At 43.2% G+C, this 24869-nt stretch overlaps 1 protein-coding gene across 11 annotated transcripts in view; it reads left to right on the top strand.

Moving 5' to 3' along the window:
- SMARCD3 (SWI/SNF related, matrix associated, actin dependent regulator of chromatin, subfamily d, member 3) overlaps window positions 1-24869 on the top strand; it is a 111043-nt gene that overhangs the window by 17990 nt on the left and 68184 nt on the right. The window contains exon 1 of one of the 11 annotated variants that reach the window (XM_040549865.1): window positions 17583-18515. The exons of 2 other annotated variants lie outside the window; for them this stretch is intronic. In XM_040549865.1, coding sequence (XP_040405799.1) covers window positions 18237-18515 — 279 coding nt within the window. In that variant the 5' untranslated portion in view covers window positions 17583-18236. 8 more of the 11 variants (XM_040549870.1, XM_040549867.1, XM_040549868.1 and 5 more) reach the window with 8 other exon arrangements.

The raw sequence follows: 24869 nt of genomic DNA, 5'->3' as shown, positions 1-24869 counted from the left end.
GCTCATATTTTTAGGATTTGTGTGTGCATGGAAGGCATGTTACTTCAGGTCAGTGAAAGAGCATATGCACAAGTACTACAATCTATATTTGTACACTTACATATTGAATCATAGAATATCTGAGTTGGAAGGGACCCACAATGATCATCAAGTCCAACTCCTGGGTCTCAAGAAGACCACCCAAAAAATCAGACCATGTCTGAGAGCATTGTCCAAACACTTCTTGAACTCAGGCAGGCTCGGTGCCATGACCACTTGCCTGGGGAGCCTGTTCCAGTGCCTGACCACCTTCTCAGTGAAGAACATTCTCCTGATATCCGGTCTGAACCTCCCTGTCACAGCTTCAAGCCGATCCCTTGGGTCCTATTGCTGGTCCCCAGAGAGCAGAGCTCAGCGCCTGCCTCTCCACTCCCCCTCGGGAGGAAGTTGTAGACTGCGATGGCGTCTCCCCTCACCTCCGTTTGTCCACGCTGAACAATCCAAGCAACTTCAGCTGCTCCTCATATGTCTTCCCCTCTAGACCCTATACCACCTTTGTTGCCCTCCTTCGGACACTCTCTAACAGTTTTATATCTTTCTTATACTGTCGTGCCCAGAACTGCACACAGTACTCGAGGTGAGGCCGCACCAGCACGGAGCAGAGTGGGACGATCACTTCCTTTGACTGGTTAGCAATGCCGTGCTTGATGCACCCCAGGTTACGGTTGGCCCTCCTGGCCACCAAGGCACACTGCTGGCTCGTGCTCAGTTTGCTGTCGATCAAAACCCCCAGATCCCTTTCTTCTGGCTGCTCTCCAGCATCTCATCCCCCACTCTGTATAACCAGGCTTGCCCCTTCCCAGGTGCAGAATCTGATGCTTGCTCTTGTTAAACTTTATGTTGTTGGTGATTGCACAGCTCTCTAATTTGTCCAGATCTCTCTGCAAGGCCTCACCACCCTCGATGGAGTCAACAGCTCCACCCAATTTGGTATCGTCCGCGCATTTGCTCAAAAAACCTTCAAGTCCTTCATCCAAATCATTTATGAAAACATTGAAGAGGACTGGTCCTAAAATGGAGCCCTGGGGAACCCCACTAGTGACAGGTCACCAGTCTGATGTAACCCAATTTAGAAGAACACCCTGGGCCCAAACTGCCAGCTAATTGCTCATCCATCTTATTATGCTTTTATCTAACTGTATTCTGGTCATTTTGTCCAGAAGAATATTGTGAGAGACAGTATTGAAAGCTTTACTGAAATCCAGAAAGATTACAACAACTGGCTTCCCTTAGTCAGCTAGATGGATGATTTGTTGTAGAAGGAAATTAAGTTTGTTATACATGACCTCCCCTTAGTGAATGCGTGTTGGCTCTGACAAATGACTGCGTTGTCCTTTAGGTGTTTTTCAAAAAGTCCCAGAATAATCTCCATAATTATACCAGGCACTGAAGTGAGACTGACAGGCCTGTAATTGCCAGGACCTTCCTTCTTGCCCTTCTTGAAAATTGGGACCATGCTTGCCAGCTTCCAGTCAACTGGGACCTCTCCAGATTCCCAAGACCGTTGAAAAATAATTGAGAGGTCCCACGATGACATCAACCAGCTCTCTGAGTACTCTCGGATTAATCCCATCAGGCCCCATGGACTTGTATGCATCCAGGTGGAGCAGCAAATCCTGCACAAGTTTGGGATTAACTGGAAGTTTATCGTTCCTACAGTCATGGTCCTTCAACTCATGGGCTGGGGTCCCAGAGCCCATCACTGGTGTTGAAGACAGAGGCGAAAAATGGATTAAACATCTCTGCTTTATCTGTGTCCCTGTTTGTGAGGTGACCATCCTCATCAAGTATCAGACCAATGTTTGCTCTGGTCCTCCTTTTCGCATTAACATACTTAAAGACTTCTTTATTGTCCCCCACGCTACTGGACAGCTTCAACTCTAATTGAGCTTTGGCAGCCTGCATTCTCTCCCTACAAAGGAGAGCAGCATCCCTGTAGTCCTCCCATGTTACCTGACCTTGCTTCCAGCAGCCATGTACTTTCTTTTTCCACCAAAGCTCTTGAAGAAGATCCCTGCTCAGCCAAGCTGTCCTTCTGCCCCTCCTCCTTGACTTCTGACACTTTGGAATTGCCTGTTCCTGTGCTCTTAGGAGGTGGTGCTTAAAAACTGGCCAGCACTGATGGACCCCAATGTCTTTAAAAGCAGTTTCCCAGGGGACCTTACTATCTAGTTCCTTGAGCAGTCTGAAGTCAGCTCTCTTCAAATCCAGGATTGAAGTTTTGGTGATGGTTTTCCTCCTATTACCAAAGATTATTAATTCAACTAAGGCAATAATAGTTGAATTAATTCAACTAGGGATAGGCCCTATTCTTGTAAAAACAAAGCAGTGCATCTGAGCAGATAGCGTGTGGGTCATGTTCCTTCTTGTTCCTGCAACCAAGGAATGCAAAGGTTTATCCTTCAACTACGAAAAGAGCTAGCTAACTAACTATGCTATAGCTAACATATGTTATAACTCAAGAATTTACCAAAGGTCTTGGGAGACTGGGGATGTCTCAGCTGCCTGGAAACTAGCTAATGTTTTACCAAGAGCACGAGAGAAGACCCAGGAAACTACAAACCTGTTAGTCTAACCTCGATACCTGGAAAAGTTATGGAGAAGTTTGTCCTGGATGCTACTGAAAGATATTTAAAAGAACAAAGCTATTATCATGCATGGTCAACATGGGGTCATGAAAGAAAAGTCCTGCCTTAGCAATTTGATCTCCTATGATAAGGTTACACAGTTAGTGGATTTAACCTTTCTGGATTTTAGTAAGGCCTTTGATACTATCCCTCACAGCATCCTTCTGGACAAATTGTCCAACTGTGAGTTGAACAGGGTCATGCCATGCTGGGCAATGAACTGGCTGAACGCTAGAGTTCAAAGTGTTGTAATGATGTGTGGCTACATCTCTCTGGCAGATGGTCACCAGCAGTGTTTCCCAGGGCTCAATTCAAGGGCCAGTTCTGTTCAACATTCTGGATGCAGGAGCTGAAGGCATCCTCAGCAAGTTTGGTGATGATACTAAACTGGAAGGTGCTGTTGACTCTCTCAAGGAACAAGAGGCCTTGCAGAGGGATCTAAATAGACTGGAGCATTGGGCAGTCAGCAGCGGCATGAAATTCAGCAAAGGTAAATGCTGGATTCTGCACCTGGGACGGAGGAATGCCAGATAAAGGTACAGACTGGGAGACAAGTGGCTGGAGAGCAGCTCAGCAGAAAGGGATGTGGCAATGCTGGTCAACAGCAGGCTCAATGTGACCCAGCAGTGTGCTCTGGCAGTCAAGAGGGCAAACTGCGTTTTGGGATGCATTAAACACATCATAGCCAGCTGGTCAAACGAGGTGATTCTCCCACTACATGTAGTGCTGGTGCAGCCACTCCTTGAACATTGCGTTCAGTTCTAGGCTCCACAGTCTGAAAAGGATGTTAAGGTCCTTGAAAACATGCAGAGGAGGACAGCAAAGCTGGTGAAAGGGTTGGAAGGCAAGTCCTATGAGGAGAAGCTTAGGACAGTTGGGTCGTCTAGTTTGGAGAAAAGAAGGCTCAGAGACAACCTTATTGCTTGCTACAACTTCCTGAGGATGGGAAGTGGGGAGGGAGGTGCTGGTCTCTTCTCCCTGGCAACCAATGATAGGATGCACGGGAATAGTACAAAGCTGTGCCAGGAGAGGTTCAGGATAGACATTAGGAAAAAATTCTTCACTGTGAGGGTGGTCGAACACTGGAACAGGCTTCCCAGTGAGTTGGTTGATGCCCACCGCCTGTCGGTATTCAAGAGTCATTTGGATAATGCTTTCATTAATATGCTTTAACTTTTGGTTAGCCTTAAAGTGGTCAGGTAGTCAGACTCGATCTTTGTACGTCCTTTCTAACAGAAGTATTATAATTCTCCTGGTGCAGGTACATCCTTTTCTTTAAGGCATTTCCTTGCCATCATCTCCTGACATCTGCAGCCCCACAAAAAGTTCCTTCACTTTGAACTTCATAGGAAGGCCAAATTAATAACTAGATGCCTGTAATCAATGTAGCTCTCATCACATAGACTTAATATGAGTTAAGACTCATATAATGCTGTGTATTCATTTTGGTAACACCGTTCTTTTGGCTGGAAATAGATATCCATTCCTTCAGGTTTACTTTTCGTCTTTGTAGTGAAGGTAAATGATATTATCTTAGCTTTGAAAGCAGAGTTATTTGGGTACCCAGCAATGGGGTGATAGTTAATGATTTTATGTTCCAGGATTTGTGACTGTAGAAACATAATTGAGAGGCACTGCAGGTCTGGCACTAGCTTTTGTCTTCTTAGCAAACTATTTATTTTCTGTTTCTGTTTTTTGGGTTGTTTGGTTGTTTTGTTTTTGTTTTGTTTATCTAAATCAGATGCGGTAGAGAGAGTAAAGCCCAACATTTCATTCCAGTGTTACATATAAGTACTGCCTCATGACAACACTCTGCAGATTTGCATTTTGTTGGAGCTTTCACTTATTTTACCTTTTATTTGACGTTACTTCTGTTTTTTATCTTTCTTTGTAAAGCCAGTGGCAGTGGTAAGATTTCTTAGATATTACAGGCTCAGGTAATTCTCATTCTGAGGCTCAAAACTCCCTTGAAGAACTCTACTGCTTTGTTTACTCAACAAAGACCTCAGGGGCTATGCAGTGCAGGGGTGGATGTATTTCTTGACTGGTTTAAGCACTTGTGACAGACTATGTCTGTGAACCAGCATTGGAGCTGTGCTGGCACTGAGGTTACAGAGTAGAGTCTTTGGATGCAGGTGGAAATATATGGAAGGAGATGTAAGATGATATAATTAATGCAGTGATGAATATTGGGGAGGAGGGGGAATGGTTTTAAACTGAAAGAGGATAGATTTAGATTAGACGTTAGGAAGAAATTCTTCACAGCAAGGGTGAAGCACAGACTGCTCTGAGAAGCTGTGGATGCCCCATCCCTGGAGGTGTTCAAGGCCAGGTTGGTTGGGGCCTTGGCCAACCTGATCTAGTGGGTGGTATCCCTACCTATGGCATGGGGGTTGGAACTAGGTGGTCTTTAAAGTCACTTCCAACCTGAGTCATTCTATGATTCTATGAATTTGGACTCTGTATATAGTTGATGTATACATTAGGTTCCTTTTAACACCTGTAGTTTTTAGTGTGGCAATATACAAGGATCGTGTAGTCAGAAACAAAGATGAGTGTGTATAGTTGCAAATGGCCTTTGGGATTGTGGTAGTGAAGGAATGAAATGGTCCAAGAAGGATGCCATTCTAGGGACATCACTATATTTTACTGTAATAAAGTAGTTGTACTTTAAAAAGGCTGTTGGAATATGAAAATGTGTTCAGAAGAGACATACAAGGTGTAGTTAAAACTGTTTTAGACTGAGTCCTTGTGGTCACTCACTGTATTTAGTTTACCCGACAGAGCTTGATAGAGGGATTTTGTCCTGTTCTTGAAGAACCTAAATGAGGAAGATAGCAATGTCATTTTATCTGAGGGCATGGATTCCTAGTCTGATATACATAGCACATAGTAATTAACTTGCAGGATAAATCTGCTTCTACCTAAACCTTCCCCTGCACCTGAAAGATCAGGAAGATTACCTGGGGTCCTATGTCCTTCACTCTTGCCCCCAGTACTCTCGTCCCTCTTGATTTGTTCCATGACTCCTTAGGCAGTGTTGTTATGTGCCATTTGGATGAGCAGCAAGGGGTGATGTTTCAAGGCCTGAACAAGCCTCAGTGGTGTCCCTGCAACATCCTGGATCAAGGTCTGTACTTAACAAACCTCTTGTGACAGCATGATTGGCAGATGATTGCAGAAATGTGTCCAACAATTGTCATGCGCCTTTTTCTCTGGGTGTTAATGCATGGTCCAGCACAGGTGGCTCTGAAATCTTCCTTAGAACCTGGAGCTTGTTCCTTTTGACTGTTAGGGCACTGTAAATTTCTGTAAATTCAGATATACAGGTGGAGAAGGCGCCCTTCTGCTGACAGAAATCCCAAGGTTCAAGGCTCCCCCAGTATGGGAGACTCCATCCATTGCTTCTTTGAACAATAGTCTCCAGCTGTTCCTCTTTCCCTGCATCAGATGAGCAAGGGCTCGCTATTCCCATATCAGTTGTCACTCCCTCCCCAGACTGCTAATTCTCAACTACCAGGCTTTTGGTTGGTTGGTTTTTTGTTTGTTTGTTTTTCTCCCTAAAAGGATGGGGGAAAATTTGTATGAGGGAGGAAAGAGTCTGAAAAGAGAATCTGTGGCAGTCAGGTGGACACTTCTTGCCTGCAGCCCCTTTTGCTCCTCCACAGAAGCTTGAGAAACGTTCTGCTAAGCTTGCAGCGCTGCTCCTGCCTTGTTGCAGTGCAGATCCTCCCTCCGCTCAGATCCTGCACTGCAGAATTTTGCATCAGTTAACTGCTAAAGGCTGCCACACAGGGGCAGTAGGAAACTGCATGGGGCACTCTTATCTGTGCTGACCATGGCTTCACTCGACTGACGGCAAGCTTCGAAACGTTTTAGTAATCTGCCTCTTTGTGTGTGCACTACCATCCAGCGCTACTGCCCTCCTGAGGCCTCGAGTGTACAGAGAGCCCTTTGATTTTTACAAACATGTTTTCCATGTAAAAATAGCAGAAGTGGTGGAATATTGAGGCGAGATGAACGCTGGAATTGCCACACAGCTTTTCTCTAAGTACAGATCCATACCAAAGGAAACCCCTGGAGAGAAAGGAATTGCTTTTACTGCATGTTAGGTCAGTGAAAGTGAATCCGAAAAATTGCCAGAACAATAGCAGGAAAGACTTCCAGGCATATGGAGGTGTTTAATTTGGCAATGTCACTTTAAAATGTTGAAATCAAAGCCAGTTATTGGAAATAATCTGTTGCATTATATCAAAGTGCTTAAAACAGGTTCTGAAAAATAGAATGATGGACATGTTTAACTGGAAAGGAGGTGCTTATGCCTATGCAAAACTCCTTATGATCTTAAAGATGCTGAAATGCTTTGGGGACAATGTTCACCAGTCTGAAAAAGCAGTGACTGTGTCTCCTCGGCAACAGGAAAGGCATGTATCTGTTCCCATGGAAATACTCTGTGAAGGCTTTACAGGGAAGATTCTGTTCAGAGCTCAACAGCGCAGGCTCCAGGCTTCTTGTTGATTGTACCTGAAACGGAGGCTGTCTGCACATTCAGGTGCTCTGATCCTGCAGCTGACAGGGAGTGAGCTATGAATAGTGTGGCACTGTACCTGGCTCCCTGTGTAAAACAAGGCAATTGTGCACTATTGTTCCCATCTAAAGAGTTCCTTCCTCAGTCACAAATTGCAACTACTTAAGACTTGTTTGCAACTTTTCATAAGAAAAGCAGCTGAAGAGGCATCAGAGTTTCTAGTATTAATTCTTTCAAAAGAGTAGACAGACAAATATGAAAAAACAGGAAACAAAGTGTATGCAGGGAGTTATCTGGGCACTCCTTTCTTATGCCTGAAGGGAGAAAAGGAGAGCTGTGTAAAAACAGTGACAGGTCTACTCGCACTAGATCTACCACATAAGAAACTGTTAATACAAATTATATGTAACAGGCACCACTTCTTCTAAACCCATTGTAATGCTCTTCTAAAGGAGCAGACTTAGATCTAGCAGGGATGACAAGCAGGATCCAAGCATAGTTTGCTTTTTTTTATTTTTTTTTTAATATGTGGAATGCAGAAGCATTAGTGGAATAGTGGTGAATTCAAAGTGACTGCAAAAATTTTAGAAGCAGCATTCTGTATGTGTTTGTATATATTATGTATAGACATTAATAAGCAGTGTTTGTTCTTCTGTTTTTAAGTTTCTTCATCCATCACAGCCTCCAGTCCTGAGCTATCACTGCTTTAGAATTCAGTGAATGTTTAGGACCAGAAAGGAAACAGTGCAGCACTAACAGTTACTGTGTAGGTGATCCTGCAGCTTTCTGTGAGGGGGAGGAGGTTTAGGAGCTGGTAACTGCATTGTTGCTACAGGAATCAAGAGAATTTGTTAAATCTTTATAAGTCTTAAGAAGTGTCTGTTGTCCTTTAGCCAAAGCCAGATGACTAAAAGACTGGTTCCTGCTCTCTTTCATGCTTTGTCTTTGGGTCCCTGCTGCAGTCAGGTTCCTAAGCATTTTTATTTTGTGAGACTGCAAAAGGATTAGAAGCTGAAAGACTGTTAACTATTTTAGATGTATGTAGTCCATTCTTTAACAGCTGCCAGACAGAATGGAGTCATTTTCTGAAGGTAGTCTAGACTTGGTCTGGTTTGAAATGTCAGAGAGCTGTGTCCCATAAGCATGCAAGAGGGTCCACAGAATTGGTACTTACATAGATCAATGGAGTTAATGTGTAAAGGAGGACATAGGAAAGAACAATTATAAGCCTTTGAAAATGGCTATAACAAGGAGAAGGGTGTAGGCCTTCAAGTGATTGTTCTCTATTTCTAAATGTGAATTGTGATTGTTGACTTTTTGCAACACCATGATAGAGGCAAAGCATCCCAGAGTTAAGTGAGATGATAAATACATGGGAAAGCTGTTGTAGGGTGGGGTAAAATCAGCAAATGGTAAGACAGAGGGATGCAGAAAAAGTGGATTTTATCAGAGTAAAAAAGTACTTGCCAAGTTCAGAACAGACAGAATTGTAGTAGTGAGATACACAATGGCAGGAATTTGATTAGGGAGAAAAAAGATTAACTCAAATGGCAGAAGGAGGTGGAGAAACTGGGGGGAAAAAAAGCATTAAAACAATCCGGTAAGTGGAAGAATTGTTACAAGTCAGATGAAGTAACAAAGGAATCCGTTATGTTATAGACAAAAGAAGCTTTTCTAAAGGACAGAACTATGACAAGTGTTTTCTTTGTAACTTTTTTCTTCCTATATTCCGCTTGCCTTATTCCTTATGGCTGAAATATTAGTGGTTGACTTTCCATTACATATACTTTACACTATATTTTTTACTTTGTTTTATGCTTGTTTAGAGTAGGTGAATATCATAGTCCAGGTTAATATCTGGGATCTTAACTACATAAATTTTAAGAAATTATCTTTATATATATATACACATATATATATATATATACATATATACATATATATATATATATATATATCTTTGGGCTTACAACTAAAATTTAGAAATTCTTTCTCTGTATAACCTTAGCAGAGATTTGTGCCTTACTATTTGCCATCACTTTTATAACTAACATTCAGCATTGCTATATCATATGTGCATGTACTAGCTTGTCTGTAGCATCTGAGCGCTAGGGAATCTCTTTGAAGAATGAAGCACATTTGCTTCCTAAAAGAGAACAGAGTAAAATTTCCTACAAGAACATTGTTTCTATGGTTTCAAGTTGCAGGCTGAGTATAAATTGGTCAGGAAACAGGTGCTGATGATGGGGTGCAGAGAGTAGGAATTTGGTGGCTATTCAAAATAAGCAAGGCTAGACAGCTGGTGTGCCAAGTCCACTGCCTATCATGATGATTAGTGCTCTCTCTGTTCCTGTGCACCCTTTCTATTTCCATCTGTTAACTTCACTTCTAAACTGTAAAGGCCAAAGACCATATACTTTTATCTGTACCGCCTAGTGCTCTTGGGTCCTAGACACAACCGAGTACCAAGAATGGGAAGGACTGTGGAATGTGACAGGTAATATCATATAACATGCACTGAGTAACTCTTTTCCCTGTCACAGTTCACATCCACACACGAACACACCTCTCCGCTATTTGAGTCTTACCAGCATATTCCTGCAAATTATTTTTTTTAAACACTGAACACCATAATGATTCAACTTAAGTTTCTTCTACCCTCTGCATTTTTAAGGTGCAGTTAACAAGTCACTTGTGCCACCATTCATGTCCCTTGTCATTTAGATTTATTTGTTTTTCTTTCTCTGGGAGTATAGGCAGTATGTTACTGTGCATATTGTACAGTTTCATGACCTTATTGCCAAATGCAGTTTGTTGCTCTGAGCTGTCCTCTGTCAACTTGCTGTGTCTATAGTATGGTGAGAGACGAGGAGGGAAAACACTGTATTGTGCTAGAGATGGATGTTTTCCAGTTTCGCAACACTCAGTTGCTGAAAAAGAGCTTGTTTGAAAACTTAATTGTCCAGCTGAAGCCTGAGCACTGTAATCATGTCCCTGTGCCATCAGTTGCTGTGCCTAGCATTTCCATATTCTTGTGATTTCATGTATGTATTTATGTACTAGGAGAATGGAAAGCTGAAAAGGTTAGAAAACTGTCTTACCTTCTACTGTAGACATATAATTCTTTCACCTCAGGATTTATCTTCCACTGCCTGCTTGTGTTTTTCCAGCCTAAATCTTCCAACATTTTAGGCCCACTTGCTTTTTTTTTTTAATCCTCTGCCCTTACTCGCTGTGAAACTTCCCCAAAATCTTTCGAGAATTTAATCATGTCTTTTATTCCCTTGTTTAGATCTCTGAAGATGGTAAAAACAAACAAACAAAATAACAAAAAACACAAAACAAAATACTCTCTTGTGTATAACAACCATTGTCAGAGTCTTTAGTAGCTAATTTTTCTTCCACTTATTTTTATCATGTTTGCAACATTTTGTTTATAACCTCTCAGCCAATTTTTATTTTGCTTAGAAGTAACATACAAATTATGTTCATGTTAAGAATTTCAGACATATGTTCTACTACATTACATTTAAGTTACATTTGCCATTTTACCACTGGCTGCCATTTTCCAAAGTCATTGATGTTTGCTGTAATTATGTACCGTTTGAGATTAACATTGACTTTTCTTGGGGGTAATCTGTAATTGTTGTAATTACTCTGCCAAATAAAATCATTTAAAAAGACACTTGGGCCTTGTCTGGCAATGCATTTTTTTTTTTAATATATATGATCAACAATATTACTTACCACTTTCAGTTCCATTGTGCTCTAAGTCTGTTGTGGTTTTATTCACTTAATAATTGTTCTACTAGTTTAGTTGAAATGAGAGGTGAATTTATTAGCTGGTCTATGCCAAGACTGCTCTGTTTTCCTTCTTTGGTTATGTGCTTTCTCCACTCTCCTAGTGCTTTTTCTGAGACCGTTTCTCACGTCTTATATAGCTTTGTTTATTAATACATCCTTCAGTCAGTATTTACTTATTATTGATTTGCTCAAACTATAGATACTTTTCAAATGATTTTCACTGAGACCAAGATGTAATTGTATCATTATTAATATTAATCAAAACGGGCTTTCAAAAAATCTTTTTTCCTGATACAGAAATAGGAAATCCTGTTGGTTTTCCTATATTACAGAAGGACAAGTGTACTCCAGACAGTTGCATTAGTGTGATCCTAAGTTCATACGAGGCTCAAGGATAAATTTTGAAAGGGAAAATAACTGAGAGTGAGGAGGATATAAATGCTAGATAGGATAAAAAAAAACAGTGAACGTTTACTAACCTAATAGTTTTCTCAGCTAATTTTCTAAGCAAAGGAAACAGTATATGTCTTATTTATCTAGACTTTGGCGAAGCCTTTGATGCAGTGCTATCTAAAAATTTAGTTCGGATTCAGAAAACAGACAATAACGGAAGAATTGCAAGGCAGGTGAGGAAAGATGACACAGAAGACAGATTGTAGTTTCTTCAGGATTACCTTGGGATTGATGCTATTTGATATTTTCGCTAATGCCTATGGCACAAAAAATAGGAAGTGTAATAATGAAATTTGTTGATGATGCAAATCAGACAGGTATCATTGAATCAGAAGAGAGTAAGTTATCATATTGAACTGGATGTTCAATATGATGAAATCATTGTCTGATTTCATCTAGAAATAACTCTGAATCACAGAATCATAAAATGGTTTGAAGGGACCTTAACGATCATCTAGTTCCAACCTCTGATGACAGTACAGTGCATAGTCATGCTCTCAGGGACTTGTAACAGGAATCAGCACTGTAAGCTGGAGGCTTACCTAATGACAGTGAATTAAGAAGGAGAAAAAGCCTAGTGTATGAGCCCACTTGCAGGAGAATTTGTGGTTATTACCATCAATAATATGGTGGAAGGTAGCTGGGAACCTAGGAAAGTTTGACTGAGTGTTCTGCTGGTGAGAGAAGTATTAATACCATACCAGTACCTGGCCTTTCAGATTACAATCCTGTTTATCCATGTTCTTGACAGGTTAACTGGGGTTGACAGAGAAAAACCCAATGGAATGATGAGAAATTGGCATTTTTATTTGAAGAGACCAAATACGAGTTTCACTTGTTTAACCTAGCAAAAGGATGGCTGAGTGTGGGTATGACTGCTGTCTGTAAATGCTTCAAAACATAAACATTAGACATAAAGAAGAACCGCTAGGGACAAAGTTGGTAGAAGAACAAATGAGAATAGCTAGATGTACTTAAAGGTAATTCAAAGAAATTTTTTAGCAGATGTCCTATATGGATACCAAGCCTTAAAGTGCAATGTGACAACTTTATGTCTGAAAAGATTATATACTACATGGCTGCTATTGATTATACAGTGCTAGACTTTTTGACCCAGTGGTTCCCCCGTCTGTGTTCTGTCCATTAGTGATGGCAGGTGAGTTCTTCATGATGCTGCTACCAGACATACTCCAAACTGATCATTCTGATCAACTATCACAAAGTTGATCAACTATCAACTATCAACTACCCCTTTTTGGTCTAGGGGGCAGTAGATGTATGTGTGTAGGGGGGCTGTTGGCTGGTCTTTTTCTCTGGTTCCCAAGGATTCCCCACCAAGGATTCCTTTGTTTTGTCCACTTTTGAAAAACAGAAATCCATACCCCCAACAGTCTCCTCTCTATTCTCCTTCCAGAACCAAAGTCTTCCTACTAATGTATAATACGTTGCAGCTCTGCTTTGGCCCTTGGCTTGAAAATGAAAGGATTAGCGTGGACTGCCTGTACCACTTTGCTTCTCTGCTAAGAGGATGTGAAAAATCAGGTACAGATGTCACTGGACAAGCTGTGGAAAATGTGTTTTGGGAGGATGGAAAAGTGAAGGCAGAGGCACAGCGGGGCTAAGTAGCTTACTGTGAGGTCACAGGACTGTGCAGGGTTGAGTAAAATGAAAGTATAGTTGATATTTGCATCCTATAGTATTACATATCTCTTCCTCCATCTTTTGGTGTCCCTGCTGTTGCCTGTGATTGCTTTTAAAGTAGTCAGGACATAAGTTTTTAATTATGTCTATCTCTGCAGAATATTATTTGGAACCTCTGGAGACAACACTTTGCCTTTATTTATTCTTTATTGCCTTTATGTCAAATCTTCTTTCTTTATGCATGCTACAAATCACTTATAGTATTTCTTCATTCCAGATAGATTTGAAAAAATGGTTAGTGGAAAGATCTAATTTAAAAGGGTATGTCTATGAGACAGTTATGTAAAATAGTAGTTGAAGATACATGAGTCAAGGAGAATGTAAAAGGCTAGAGTATAAAAGCTGTATGATACTTGGTAAGTTTCAAAGGGGAACTTGCAGCAATTTGCATATGCAAATTCCTTATTCCTATATTGTTATAGCAATCAGATATGTATTCTTTTTCCGAAATAGAAAAAAATTAAGAGACCCTTTTTGATCAGCTTAAGCTTGTTTGCAGCAGATCTGCAAAGTCTGCCAAGAAAAAACATTCCGGCTAGAGAAAAGCCGTATCTTTGTCCTGTGACATTCCATACAGTTCATGGAGGCAAACAGGGCAAAAGGGACCTTTGGGAGTTATTATTTGTCCTGACCCAAGTTAGAATCAACACCAACTACATCACTCTGAGCAGATACTTTTCTAACCTGTTCCTAAAGACCTTCAGTGATGGAGATTCCCATCCCTGAAGTGTTCAAGGCCAGGCTGGATGAAGCTTTGAGCAACCTGATCTAGTGGAAAGTCTCCCTACCCATGGGACCATGCCCAGGGGGGTTGGAACTAGATGATCTTTAGGTCTCTTCCAACCCAAACTATTCTGTGATTCTATGAAACATCTGTACCTTTCCTGCTGTACTCTTCCTTAATATCTAATCTAAATCTTCCTGGGGAAAATTTCAATCCATTAGTTCTTGTACTATGGATATGGAGAGTAGCTCTTTTTCAATTTGCAGCAGCCTTTTGGCTGTAATTTTCTCTTTCCCTCCTTAGGCTTTACAGTTCTTGTCACACTTACTGTTCTCCCCTGAACCATCTTGATTTCTCCCACACAGATTTTCTTTGACACACAGAGCCCCAAATTGCAAAGAATAGTCTGGTTGAGACAACAATTCAGATAGCAGAAGAATTACTTCGGAGGGGTTTCTCAGCAATATTTGAAAAATTTAATTTTGCAGCCTTAGGGAAATCTTGAGCTGTGACCGTTTGTGCCCTGCAGAGGAGGAAGAGGGATGGGGAAGAATACAGACAAAATGTGGAGAAGAAGAATATGAATCTAGAACCCATTGTCACTGCTTATATTGCCACCAAGGGGATGAGACAAGTGGGGCAGCATTCACTGTTACTGTTCTTCTGGCTTTTTTTTTTTTTTGTCTCTTTACTTTGTGTCAGCGTAGTACTGTTAATTCACATTCAACTTATGATGTTATACCACCAGGCATTTTTTTCTGAAAAAAATAGTCAGTTGTTCTCCTTCCTCTGTTTACGTAGTTATTGATTCCTATCTTGATGTGGAAACTTGTGCCGTTTCTGACTGAATTTATCCCATTCCTTCAAACCATGTCACCAGCTTCTCAGGATTTTTTGATCCTCTCTTACAGCATACCTCAAACCCCTCCAAACTGTATGTTGCTAGGAAATTTAATAAGCATGTTCTCTAGTTCATTATCTGTATTGTTAATGAGAATACTAAATAATTCTGAACTCAAGTACATATTGTCATTTCTTTAGAATAAGGAGAGCCTCAATCTAGGGACATTTTCCATCTGTTTCTCAGTACATTTTCTATGCCATATTGCATAAATTTCAAAACTGTTGAGAATAGTTTAACTTTCTGAGCCTTGTTGACTTAAGTGAAAACTGTATGCCCCTTTGTAGCAAACCACGTAGCAAACCATGCCCCTCTGTAGCAAATATTTTCATGTACTTCTTTAATCATCTGTATGTAGATTAAAAAAAAATGAAAGCAGCTGCAAACATATCCCAAACCAACTTGTACCTTATCTTTTGTAGCCTGACCAGCGTAGTTTAACAGTTTTAAAAGCTTGAATACTAGCATAGAAGTAGAAAAAAAAAGCAAATTTGTGGGAGAAAAGGTGGCCTCCTAAACCTCAAGTAAGGAGGAAGAATGTCAGGCTTTCCTTGAAATGAAATGTGTTAGGAATATAGTACAAAGTGAGGTTGGAGAGAGCAATGGAGGGATGGAAGGAGGTCCCCACAGCGTGCTCAGCCTCCAAGAACTAGTAAAGGCACTACACAGGCACTGCAGAGTCAGTCCTATGCCACTGTCATGTAGACCACAAATGGCTGGGAGCTGCCAGGATAGCCGTAGCAGCTGGGGAAGAGAATGATACTGGGGTTGAACCATGCACTTTTTTTTAGAACACAGTTGTTTTCATAGAATCACAGTATGGTTTGGGTTGGAAGAGACCTTAAAGATCATCTAGTTCCAGCCCCCCTGGGCATGGTCCCATGGGCCACACCTTCCATTAGACCAGGTTGCTCAAAGCTCCATCCAATGTGGCCTTGAACACTTCCAGGGATGGGACATCTACAACTTCTCTGGGCAATCTGTTCCAGTCTCACTACCCCCTGTTTCTTCCAAATATCTAGTCTAAACCTACCCTCTTTTAGTTTAAAGCCATTACTCCTTGTCCTATTACTACACTTCCTGATATAGTCCAATAAAGACTAAAGATAAAAAGATAAAGACCTGAAGATAAAGTTTTCTATGCTTTTATGAGAAAATGTGGGGAAAAGAGAAAAATAAATGATTTAAAATAAAATTGTATGAAAAATTGGAAGAAGCCGTTCTTGCACTGTAAGCTTCATCCTTTTGTGTAGAGGTATTACACACTCATTGTCCTTCACAGTATTGCGGTGAGTGGAAGAACACAGGAAATAATTAATTCTTAGCTGGGTAATGTTGGTCAAGGCAATTCCATCCATATGTATCTTAGTTTCCACTTTAAAAAACAAACAACAACAACGACAATGAAAAAAAAAACAACAACCTAGTTATACTGTTTTCTAAAGTACTTTGAGAACTGCAATAGTACTAAGAAAGAGATGAGTCTTATCCTTACATAATTGATTCTTCCTTCAGGACTTTTATTCATTCAGTCTGTGGCTGCAATGAATCTGCCATTCCCTAACTGTCAAATGGCTGACCTTGTAATCTGATATTCAAGAAATCTCTTTCTATAATTCCTGCTAAGAACGTCCAGATAGAATGCACTACATATTCTATTGTATTCTACTGAAATTCAGTAACACTTCCTAATAGATCCTCGTGCTTCATAATGCAGTAAAGGCGCCGGTTATTAATGGGGAGGGGAGCAGCTGTACCTTATTATCCTAAATGATTAGATATCTGTGTGTAATATATTAAACAAAAAAACCTAAAACCTGCATTCCTAGCGCAAACCGTCTTGACTACGCAGCGCTGGCCACGACGAACGGGCCGGGGACCGGAGCCCGTGCAGAGGGCGCGGGGTCCCGCAGCGCTGCCGGCCGCGCCCGGTGCCTGCCTCGGAAGGCGAGCGCGGGACCGGGGCTCGCAACATGTCCGCGAAGCGCCTGCCTCGGCTCCGTCTGCTCCCCGCAGCCCGGGAAGCCCGGCTTCGGCGGCGCCTTCTCGGGGGTGGCTCCCTGCCGCCGAGCGGCGCCGAGCCCCGCGGCCCCGAGCTCCGTCCCCAGCGGGGGCGCGGACCGGCGGAGCCGTCCCCGGCCCGAGCAGCGTCGCCACCCCCCCGCGCCGGGCCGGCTCGGCCCCGAGCCACGCGGACCCGCACCTCGCTCCGCGCACCGGCCGCCCCGGGGCGGGCTCGCTCTCGCTCCCGGTCGCCGGGTCCCGGGGCGCCGGTGCGGCGGCGGCTGCTGCGCGGCGCGGAGGGGGTTAAAGCCGCTCCCTCCCGCGCGCCCGGCCGCCTCCGCCCGCGCGTCCCCCGCTAGGCCACGGCTGACCTTCACGGCAGCCGCGCCGGGCATGCGCGCCGCCGCGCTCGGGGCCTGCGGGCAGCCGCGGGCGGCCCGGCCGGGGCCCGCTTGGGTTCGGCACGGCCCTGGGCGGGCGGCCCGGCCCGGCCCGGCTCGGCTCGGCGCCCGACCACGGCGCGCTCGGGACCGCGGCTGGCGGACGCCCTGCCCGTGCCGGGCGCGCCGTTGCCATTCGGTGCCGATGGTGCTGGCGGAGGAGCGCGGGGGGACGCGAGGGGGGACTGCGCGCCGCGCCGCAGCCGGCAGCCGCGCCCCGCTACAGCCGTGGCCGGGGGCGGGGGGGTGGCGGCGGCCTCGGCCGCCGGCCTCGTCCTGCGCCGCGGCGCCTCGTTGGGGGGCGGGCAGGGCCTTGGGGTGCGCGGGAGCGCAGGGCCCGAGCCGCGGGGTGCGGCGCGGGCCGGGCGGCGCTGCGGCTCCCAGGCCCTCACGGCTTCTCGGAGTCGTTTGCCTGAAGCCTTCTCGAGCAAACCGCTACTTGAACGTGCCTCGAGCTACACGGTGCCATTTCGTGAAGTAACGTGGTAACGGGGTTCCTCGCCAGGAATGGGAATAGCAGGCTCTGCACAGGCTCGGGTCAGTAGCCCCAGCGCAGGGAAAGCTGCTGCTTCCCTACCAAGTGCAGCAGCCGACTGTTGGTGTGGACTTTAAAGAAAAAGCATGTCGTCTTGCAGGGAGGTTGAGAAAGGGCTCACAAGATGGGAGCCAGTGTTACCTGTGAGCTTTTGTGGTCTAAAAAAAACTTGAATACACAGTCCCAGTGCCACCTTGCCAAGCATGCTGACACGTAACAGTTTGGTTCCAGATCACTAGTGCCATCAGTTCCAGTCAACCAGAACCTCAGGAACCATTTAGTTCATGTCCTGAATAAGGTTGTGCTCCTTTGCAAGGCATACTGCTTCTGAAGGACTGGGAGGGGGAGGGGAGATGTAACACCCACTCTCCCGAAATTTCTGTAATTCCTGTGGGTATCCCAACATAGCAGTGCCTGGGCTGGGGTCACCCTGAAAATCAGTGGAGATTGTTGTCTTCATCCCCATGTTCAAAAGGCCATATGATCTTCATGATCTGCTCTTCGCTGCTAGCTAATATGGTGCCTTTCCTGAGCTTGTTTTTATTACTGGTGGAAGGCAGCAATTTATTTATTTGTTTCAGATCTGATTCTCCTCTGTTTGCAGTCTTGCCAGAAAATTCACAGCCCCTAGACAAGAATTTCAAGCAGAGGAATAGAATAAACCCCTCTCGTAACCTGGCAACATCTCCTCTATTGCTGTGTCAGGCAGACTGGGAAACATCAGCCCTTTGCAAGCTGCAGACACACATGGAGCTGTCGGTAAGCAGATCATGCCCCAGGCCACTGCTGCCTGCTCTGCCATGATGAAGGAGCCAGCGCTGCTGCTTGCGGAATGGCCGCTGTGCTGCCAGCACCCGGTGCCATACTAGCTCAAGTCCAGGGCCACTGGAGCAGCAAGCGGTCATGGAGGCAGCCCCTTCCCCCGGGTGGCAGGTGGGCTCCACATTCCCAGCAGTGTTCCAGGATGACATGCGTTGCTGTGCAGGGCTTTGTGTGATAAGCAGCGAGCTGCTGATGTCTTATGGCAGCTGTGGTGTTAATAATTTGTCTGCATCTGTCAGTCACCTGGGGGTCTCTAATGGATCCGTCACAGCTGTATCAAAGCATCCTGAGGGCGGCCACCCCACCAGTGAGGCTGGGAGCGAGGAAGCGAGGCAGGCGCTGTGCCGTCGCCATGCTGCCCCCCCCGCCCCCTGCCTCCCGCTCTTCTCACACTCTTTCTTTCCCCTTGGTTCTCACACGCTGTCCTTCTCTGTTCCCAGCTCTCTGCCTCCTGCTGTTTCTGCCTTGTCCGAAGGGGATAGTTCTCAGCCTCGCATGCTGGAAACGCTGCCAGTGAATGTTTCTGTGTGCTGCCTGCCAGGTCCCTGGGGAAAAGGCCTGGAAATGCAGCGCGGGAGGAGCAGTGGGAGCAAGGGAAAGCCATTGTTTCTCACTGCTCGCCTGCTGCATTTTCTAATGGGAAAACTCCCTCCGCGAGGTACCGAGTTTATGTCGCTGTGAGGCTGCCCCCTCCCCCTTGCCCCAGAATTTACCATCCCCTCGCGCTGAGGAGGAGAGGCTGCAGCACTACTGCGAAAAAGCTGAGGCGTGTTTTCACTTTGCCTCCTGCTTATCTCTGGTGTTTGGACAGAGAGGTTTAAAAAGCTGGATTTTCTGTCCCTGCAGAGTAAACACACAGAACCCGGCAGCACAAACTATTTCTGGCTTATCAGTGGAGGAATGCAGCAGCTGAGGCTTAGTGCGAGTGGGCCGTCAGGAAGGCCCTGAAGGGGCCCCCTCCCCACTCCGCGCTATTAGAAGTGTGAGAGCCCAGCAGGACTCAGAGGGGAGAGTTGGAGAAAAAGGCAGAAAAGGGAAAGAAAGAGGAAGAGAGAGAGTGAGAGAGGCTGAGCAGACCCTGATGGCTACAGACGAAGTTACAGGAGGGGCTCGCAAAGCTACGAAAAGCAAACTTTTTGAGTTTCTGGTCCATGGGGTGGTGAGTCGGGAAAGTTAGTGAGCTGGCTGGCTCTGAATAGAGGGATGAGTGGAAACTGGAGGCTCTGTGCTGGGCTGGATCGGCTCCTGCTGTGTGCTCTTGGGGCGGTGGTAACTGCCTTGCCAGCAGAGCACTGGGGTCTGTAAAACCCCCAGAATATGCACTGATTCATTGATAATACAGGCTTGTGTCTGGGGGGTTGTGTGCTGTGATTTTTGCTTTGATTCTCCATGACTGGTGAATGGCATGCTATTGAGCCTGACCATGGTGCAGAATCTGCACTGGATCTGACCCAAATGGGCTTGTAGGACACTTTGTTCTGTAATCAAACTTGTGTTTTGAAAAACAATTCTGATGCAAGCCTGACGAAGTCTTGTGGTACTGCGCTCTGGTTCTTGTCTTCAGTCTGGGCTCTAATGTATCCTCTGGCTACTTAACAGGTGACTTTCAGGGGCTTGAAGAGATTAGCTTGCAGATCTGTAACAGTCTATGGGCACTCACCCATGAGAGAATTTCAGGGTGCCATGCTTATTAAATGAATACTTAATGTCTTTAAAAAGATGTCCTGCTTTTGTTTAAAGAATTAAGGCTTCGATCTCCATTTAAGGGGAAATGCTAATCCTGTTTTTCTGCCATTGGAAATGATGTTCTTTAAATGTCTCTCTAATGGTTGAAAGCAATCGCCATTTATAGCATTTGGATTTCTTGTATTGATATACATTTAACAAAAATAAGACCCAACGGATGCAGATATTGTTTGGACAGAGATAGTGTGTTTTCTCTTGAGGATTCTAGCACCTTCTGTGAGACCTTTTTGAAGACATCAGCTGGACAGTCTTGTGCAAAGATCATAGAAATCTGGGGAGCTCGCTGCAGGCCTCTAAGTTATCTCCATAATTCAGGCTTACCCCAGATGTGTTGAATCCAGCTTGTGTCCTGCAGATCCTGGATACGGTGAGACTTGCGAGGCTAAGGACTTTTAGGAGGCATTCTGTTTGTGTGAGAACAGTGAACAGGTGATGTGGTACCAGTGTACAGGAGCAGTTTAGTCTGCATTGCTAGATGGGCAGATGTGCAGGAATGATTGAATAGCAGGTGTGCAGGTCTGTAATGGTGGTTTCATTGTGGACTTGTGAGTTTCTTAAGATGACTATAGTTGGGCAGAACCGTAGGCAAGGTGGGAGGCGTATGCATATTTTTCCTTTTCCAGGGCTTCTGTTGGCATTTGCACACCGGTGGTCTCCCTTCAGTAACAGGAAGAGTTGCTGAGTTAGTTGGGTGAATTTGCTTCTTTCCCATGTACGTGTGAAAGAAGCATGTTAGCCTCTTAAGCATGGGAATTTTTAATTTACACCAGAATAAATATAGTAGAACTTGTTTCCATTATTTACCTGGATGCTAGAAGAGTCAGACTTGTCAGCACTGGGTGTTTAGCTACTAGTGGCATCTTACTTGTATACGTGTATTACCTTGCATAACTGCTTTTGTTTGTCATCTTTTCATTACCTCTTAGCGAGCCTAGGGATTCTTGTCTGTTATTCTCTTGCTGGAACACCTCTTCTAGGACCCTCTTCTCCTTTAGTTCTGCTTTTGCTTCTGTGTTTGTTCTTCACCTCTAGTTTCTTCCAGATCTCAGGATCAATTTGATCAAAACAGGTTGAGGTAGTCAGTCTTCCATTACTTACAAAAGATTAAAAAATGTTTTAACTTCATGTTATCTCTTCAGGTCCAGTATCCTACCAAAGAGAATGAGCCATCACAGCCATTACCCTGAGTTCACATATTGCAGAGTCTGGTTACCACATACAGTATGTCTGCATCTGAATGAATTAATTGAAAATTCAAAATGAATAGCAAACTTTTCCAGAATTCTTTGGAATCAGATTATGCCCCCATTTCAGGGGAAAAACTCCTCTTCAAATTATTTATTTTATATTTTATCTTCAATAAAATTATTTATTTGGTTATTAAAGGCGTTATTATTATTTTGCAAAAGTGGGGGTATGTAAATAGGGGTTGAAAGTTGTGAGAAAAATTCTGCTATGTGAATACTTAAATGGAAAGGAGAATTTTGTGGTATTTCCTAAGGACAGTTAGATTTTGGATTCGTTTGATCTTTCTGGAAACATATGTTCTTTTGCTGAGGTCACTTTGCCCTTTGCTCTTGTGCATTTCATCTTGCCTTTGTTCTTTTCCATATTGCTAGCTTAGAAGATGTCTTCTTCCCTGTTTGTGTCATTCAAATAGGATGTCTCTGTAATGTAAGATCTCTTAATGGTTAAAAATCTTAAGTGCAATACTCTATCCTGCTTAAATTCTTGATAGTTTGTTACACCTCTGCTTAGCAGTTCTTTTAAAAAGGGTAGATTTCTTTCAGTTATTTATTTTTACAATTTTCTAACTCTTGGTCTGTGGCATCAGGGTCCTGCACATTGTTTCTGTGGGAAGAGAGAAAGGGATTTTCTCAAAGGTTTCATTCCTCACTTTGTCATTTTTTTTCTCCTCTCTGCCCTATTTCTAGCACGTTTATGGATATATACAGCTTTAATGACTACATTTATGCTGATTTATCTTTTTCTTGATGTGTTTTCTACTGTCCAGTAGTACGTTTCAGGCTTTCTTTGACATTTCCCTCTGGGTGTCCAGCTTTTGCTTTAAATTCTGTTGACCAAAACCAAGATATTAATCTCCGCAGGCCATTCCTCTTCTCAGTTTCTTCTATCCTTCAGATCCTATCATAGGCCGCCCTGTTGTCTGGATCCCTTCACTGGATGTTATCCTTGTCTCCTTTTTTTTTATTTTATTTTTTTCCTTTCTTTCTCAAATAAGTATCTTCACATATAGGCTTGAAAAGATCCATGGTGCAGATCTTGTCAAAGCTCTTGTCCAGACATCTGTCCTTTTGTGACTCAATTGCAGCAATCTTCTCCTCTTTGGTACCTTGTATTGTTGACCTTGCCGGTGTCATCTTCCCACAAGAAGCTGCTGAGAAGTTCGTTTTCTTGTCTGGTTGTTCTGACCTTTTTAATTTGCTTCTGTGTTCTTTTCTGTTCCCACTTTATCTTCCTTCCAAAACCAATCTTCTTTCCTGTTATACACAAGATATACCTATAAAGGTCTATGTTCCTTTTTTAAACTATCAAGTCATATCTGTATTTACAATATACTTGTCAATTCAAATCACTTTCTTCCCTTAGTTATTCTTATTCTTTGCCCCCTGTGCTGTGCTTGGGAAGCTCTTAAAATAAGTCCTTATATGTATTTATTTTCTGCTAATATGTGCTTTTACATAGTTTCTGCGTAAAAACTAATACTAGTTACGCATTAAAAATAGATTAAAGGACGGGTCTGGTTTTCCAAAGATGTGTATGGAGTGTTTAATAGATTCACCACTGTTATGGAAAAGGGGATGAGGAGTGAATTTCATAAACAAATTTTGCATCTCCTCATGCATAAATGAACTATAACCATGCAGGAAGAAGTCTCAGATGTTATTGTGGGCTGCCTAGTATGTAGCAGCAGCCACTGCTACTAAAAAAGCAAGTAAAATGTTTGCTTCATTAAGAAATGGGGCAGAGAGTAATACAGAAGGCATTGCCAATCTGTTGGCGCATACTTATAAGATTTATTTTTTTTCATTTTGGTCATGTAGAACCATGCTCATTTGTGTGACAAATAAGCAAACGGAGGGGTAACTCAGAGAGCAGTGATAGTGGGAGGCCTGTGAAGACTTCATCAGTAAGAGAATGGGAAATTGGGGGTGGTTAGGCCTTGTAGGAAATCATTATTTATTTATTTTTGGTCATAATATCTAAGGATAGAGATTGATTAGGAAAGTTGTGAAATTTCTGTCACTGGAGGCTCTTAGGAACTGGTTAAAGGAGTAAACATCTGTCAAAGATGATCGAGATACTGGTGGCACTTTATTCAAACAAGGAAGGACTGGATGACCTCAAGGACTCATATTTCAGTATGTTATGGTATTTGTTTTGTTATAATGGGAAGAACTAGAGATGCTTTCCCCAAATTGAACAGTGGTTTGTTTTCTTTCAGCTAGTCATCAGTCTGTAGAGATCACTACCAGAAGTAGTGAGGTGAAGAGATTATTAGGTTTGAAAAAATTGAACTTCATTAATGAAAAATATCTTACTAATTTTTATATTATTGTGGATATAAATACTATCTTGTCAGAGTATGAACACTAGAAAGGGTAGAAGAAAGCCTCATGAACCGTCATCATTGGACAGTTTGTTCCACTTTCCTAATACAGAGTGGTCTGTACGTCTCTCCGTGCTAGGGCATTTTCAGAGAACAGTTTCTGGAACGAAGTCACTGGTTTACTGCATATGTATTTTCTGTTTTGTTCAGCAAGGAGATGCTTGGGGTGTGTGCAGGGCAGCCTGGGGAATTCAAGTGATGTTACCACAGTGAAAAAACGTGATTGGGAGATGGTACTTAAAAAGTCTGGTGGAGTAAAAACATCGTACAGCATTCAAAAGTGTAAGCAAGCTGCCTGTTAGGAACAGAAGATTTGTCCTTTCATAGCCACGAACTAGTTGCATGCTAACAAAGACAGAAAAGTTCACACACAGTTAAGAAAAGCAAATCGCATTAATTTTAGCTAAAGTTTTAATAGAGATTGACGGGACTTTGTGAAATGGGCTTGTTACACAAAATTGTGTTGCTCATTGAGAAAAGTTGGATTTGCTGATAAATACAGGTGCACAGATGTAATTATCTGTGAGATATTTGAATTGCTCTTTTATTTTTTAAAAAAGAAACGCTGTAGGAACATGAAAACGGTCTCACTGGATCACTTAGCCCAGTGTCCCCAACTGTGGGGAGTAGCAGAAGGCTTCATGGAAGTATCAGAGCAAGGCAAAAAGTAATACTTCCTCCAAATACTCTGTGCTTTGTAGCTTTCCGACCCAGAGGTGCCCTGTATGTTTAGTACTTGTGCGGATTTTATTTATCTAACTTAGTTTGCTGATAATTTATTGAACCCACATAAACTTTCAGCAGTCACAGTGTTCTGTGTCTGGAAATTTTTGCAGTTAATCGTACATAAAAGTATACCTGATATTGCCAGCTGCTAGCTGTTGTCTAATTCTTGTAAGGAAAGACAGTGAGGA

This window comes from Cygnus olor, chromosome 2 (genome assembly GCF_009769625.2).
Source record: "Cygnus olor isolate bCygOlo1 chromosome 2, bCygOlo1.pri.v2, whole genome shotgun sequence".
NCBI classification, from domain to species: domain Eukaryota; kingdom Metazoa; phylum Chordata; class Aves; order Anseriformes; family Anatidae; genus Cygnus; species Cygnus olor.
Note: the sequence above shows the minus strand (reverse complement) of the source record. Positions and strands in the feature narration are given on the sequence as shown.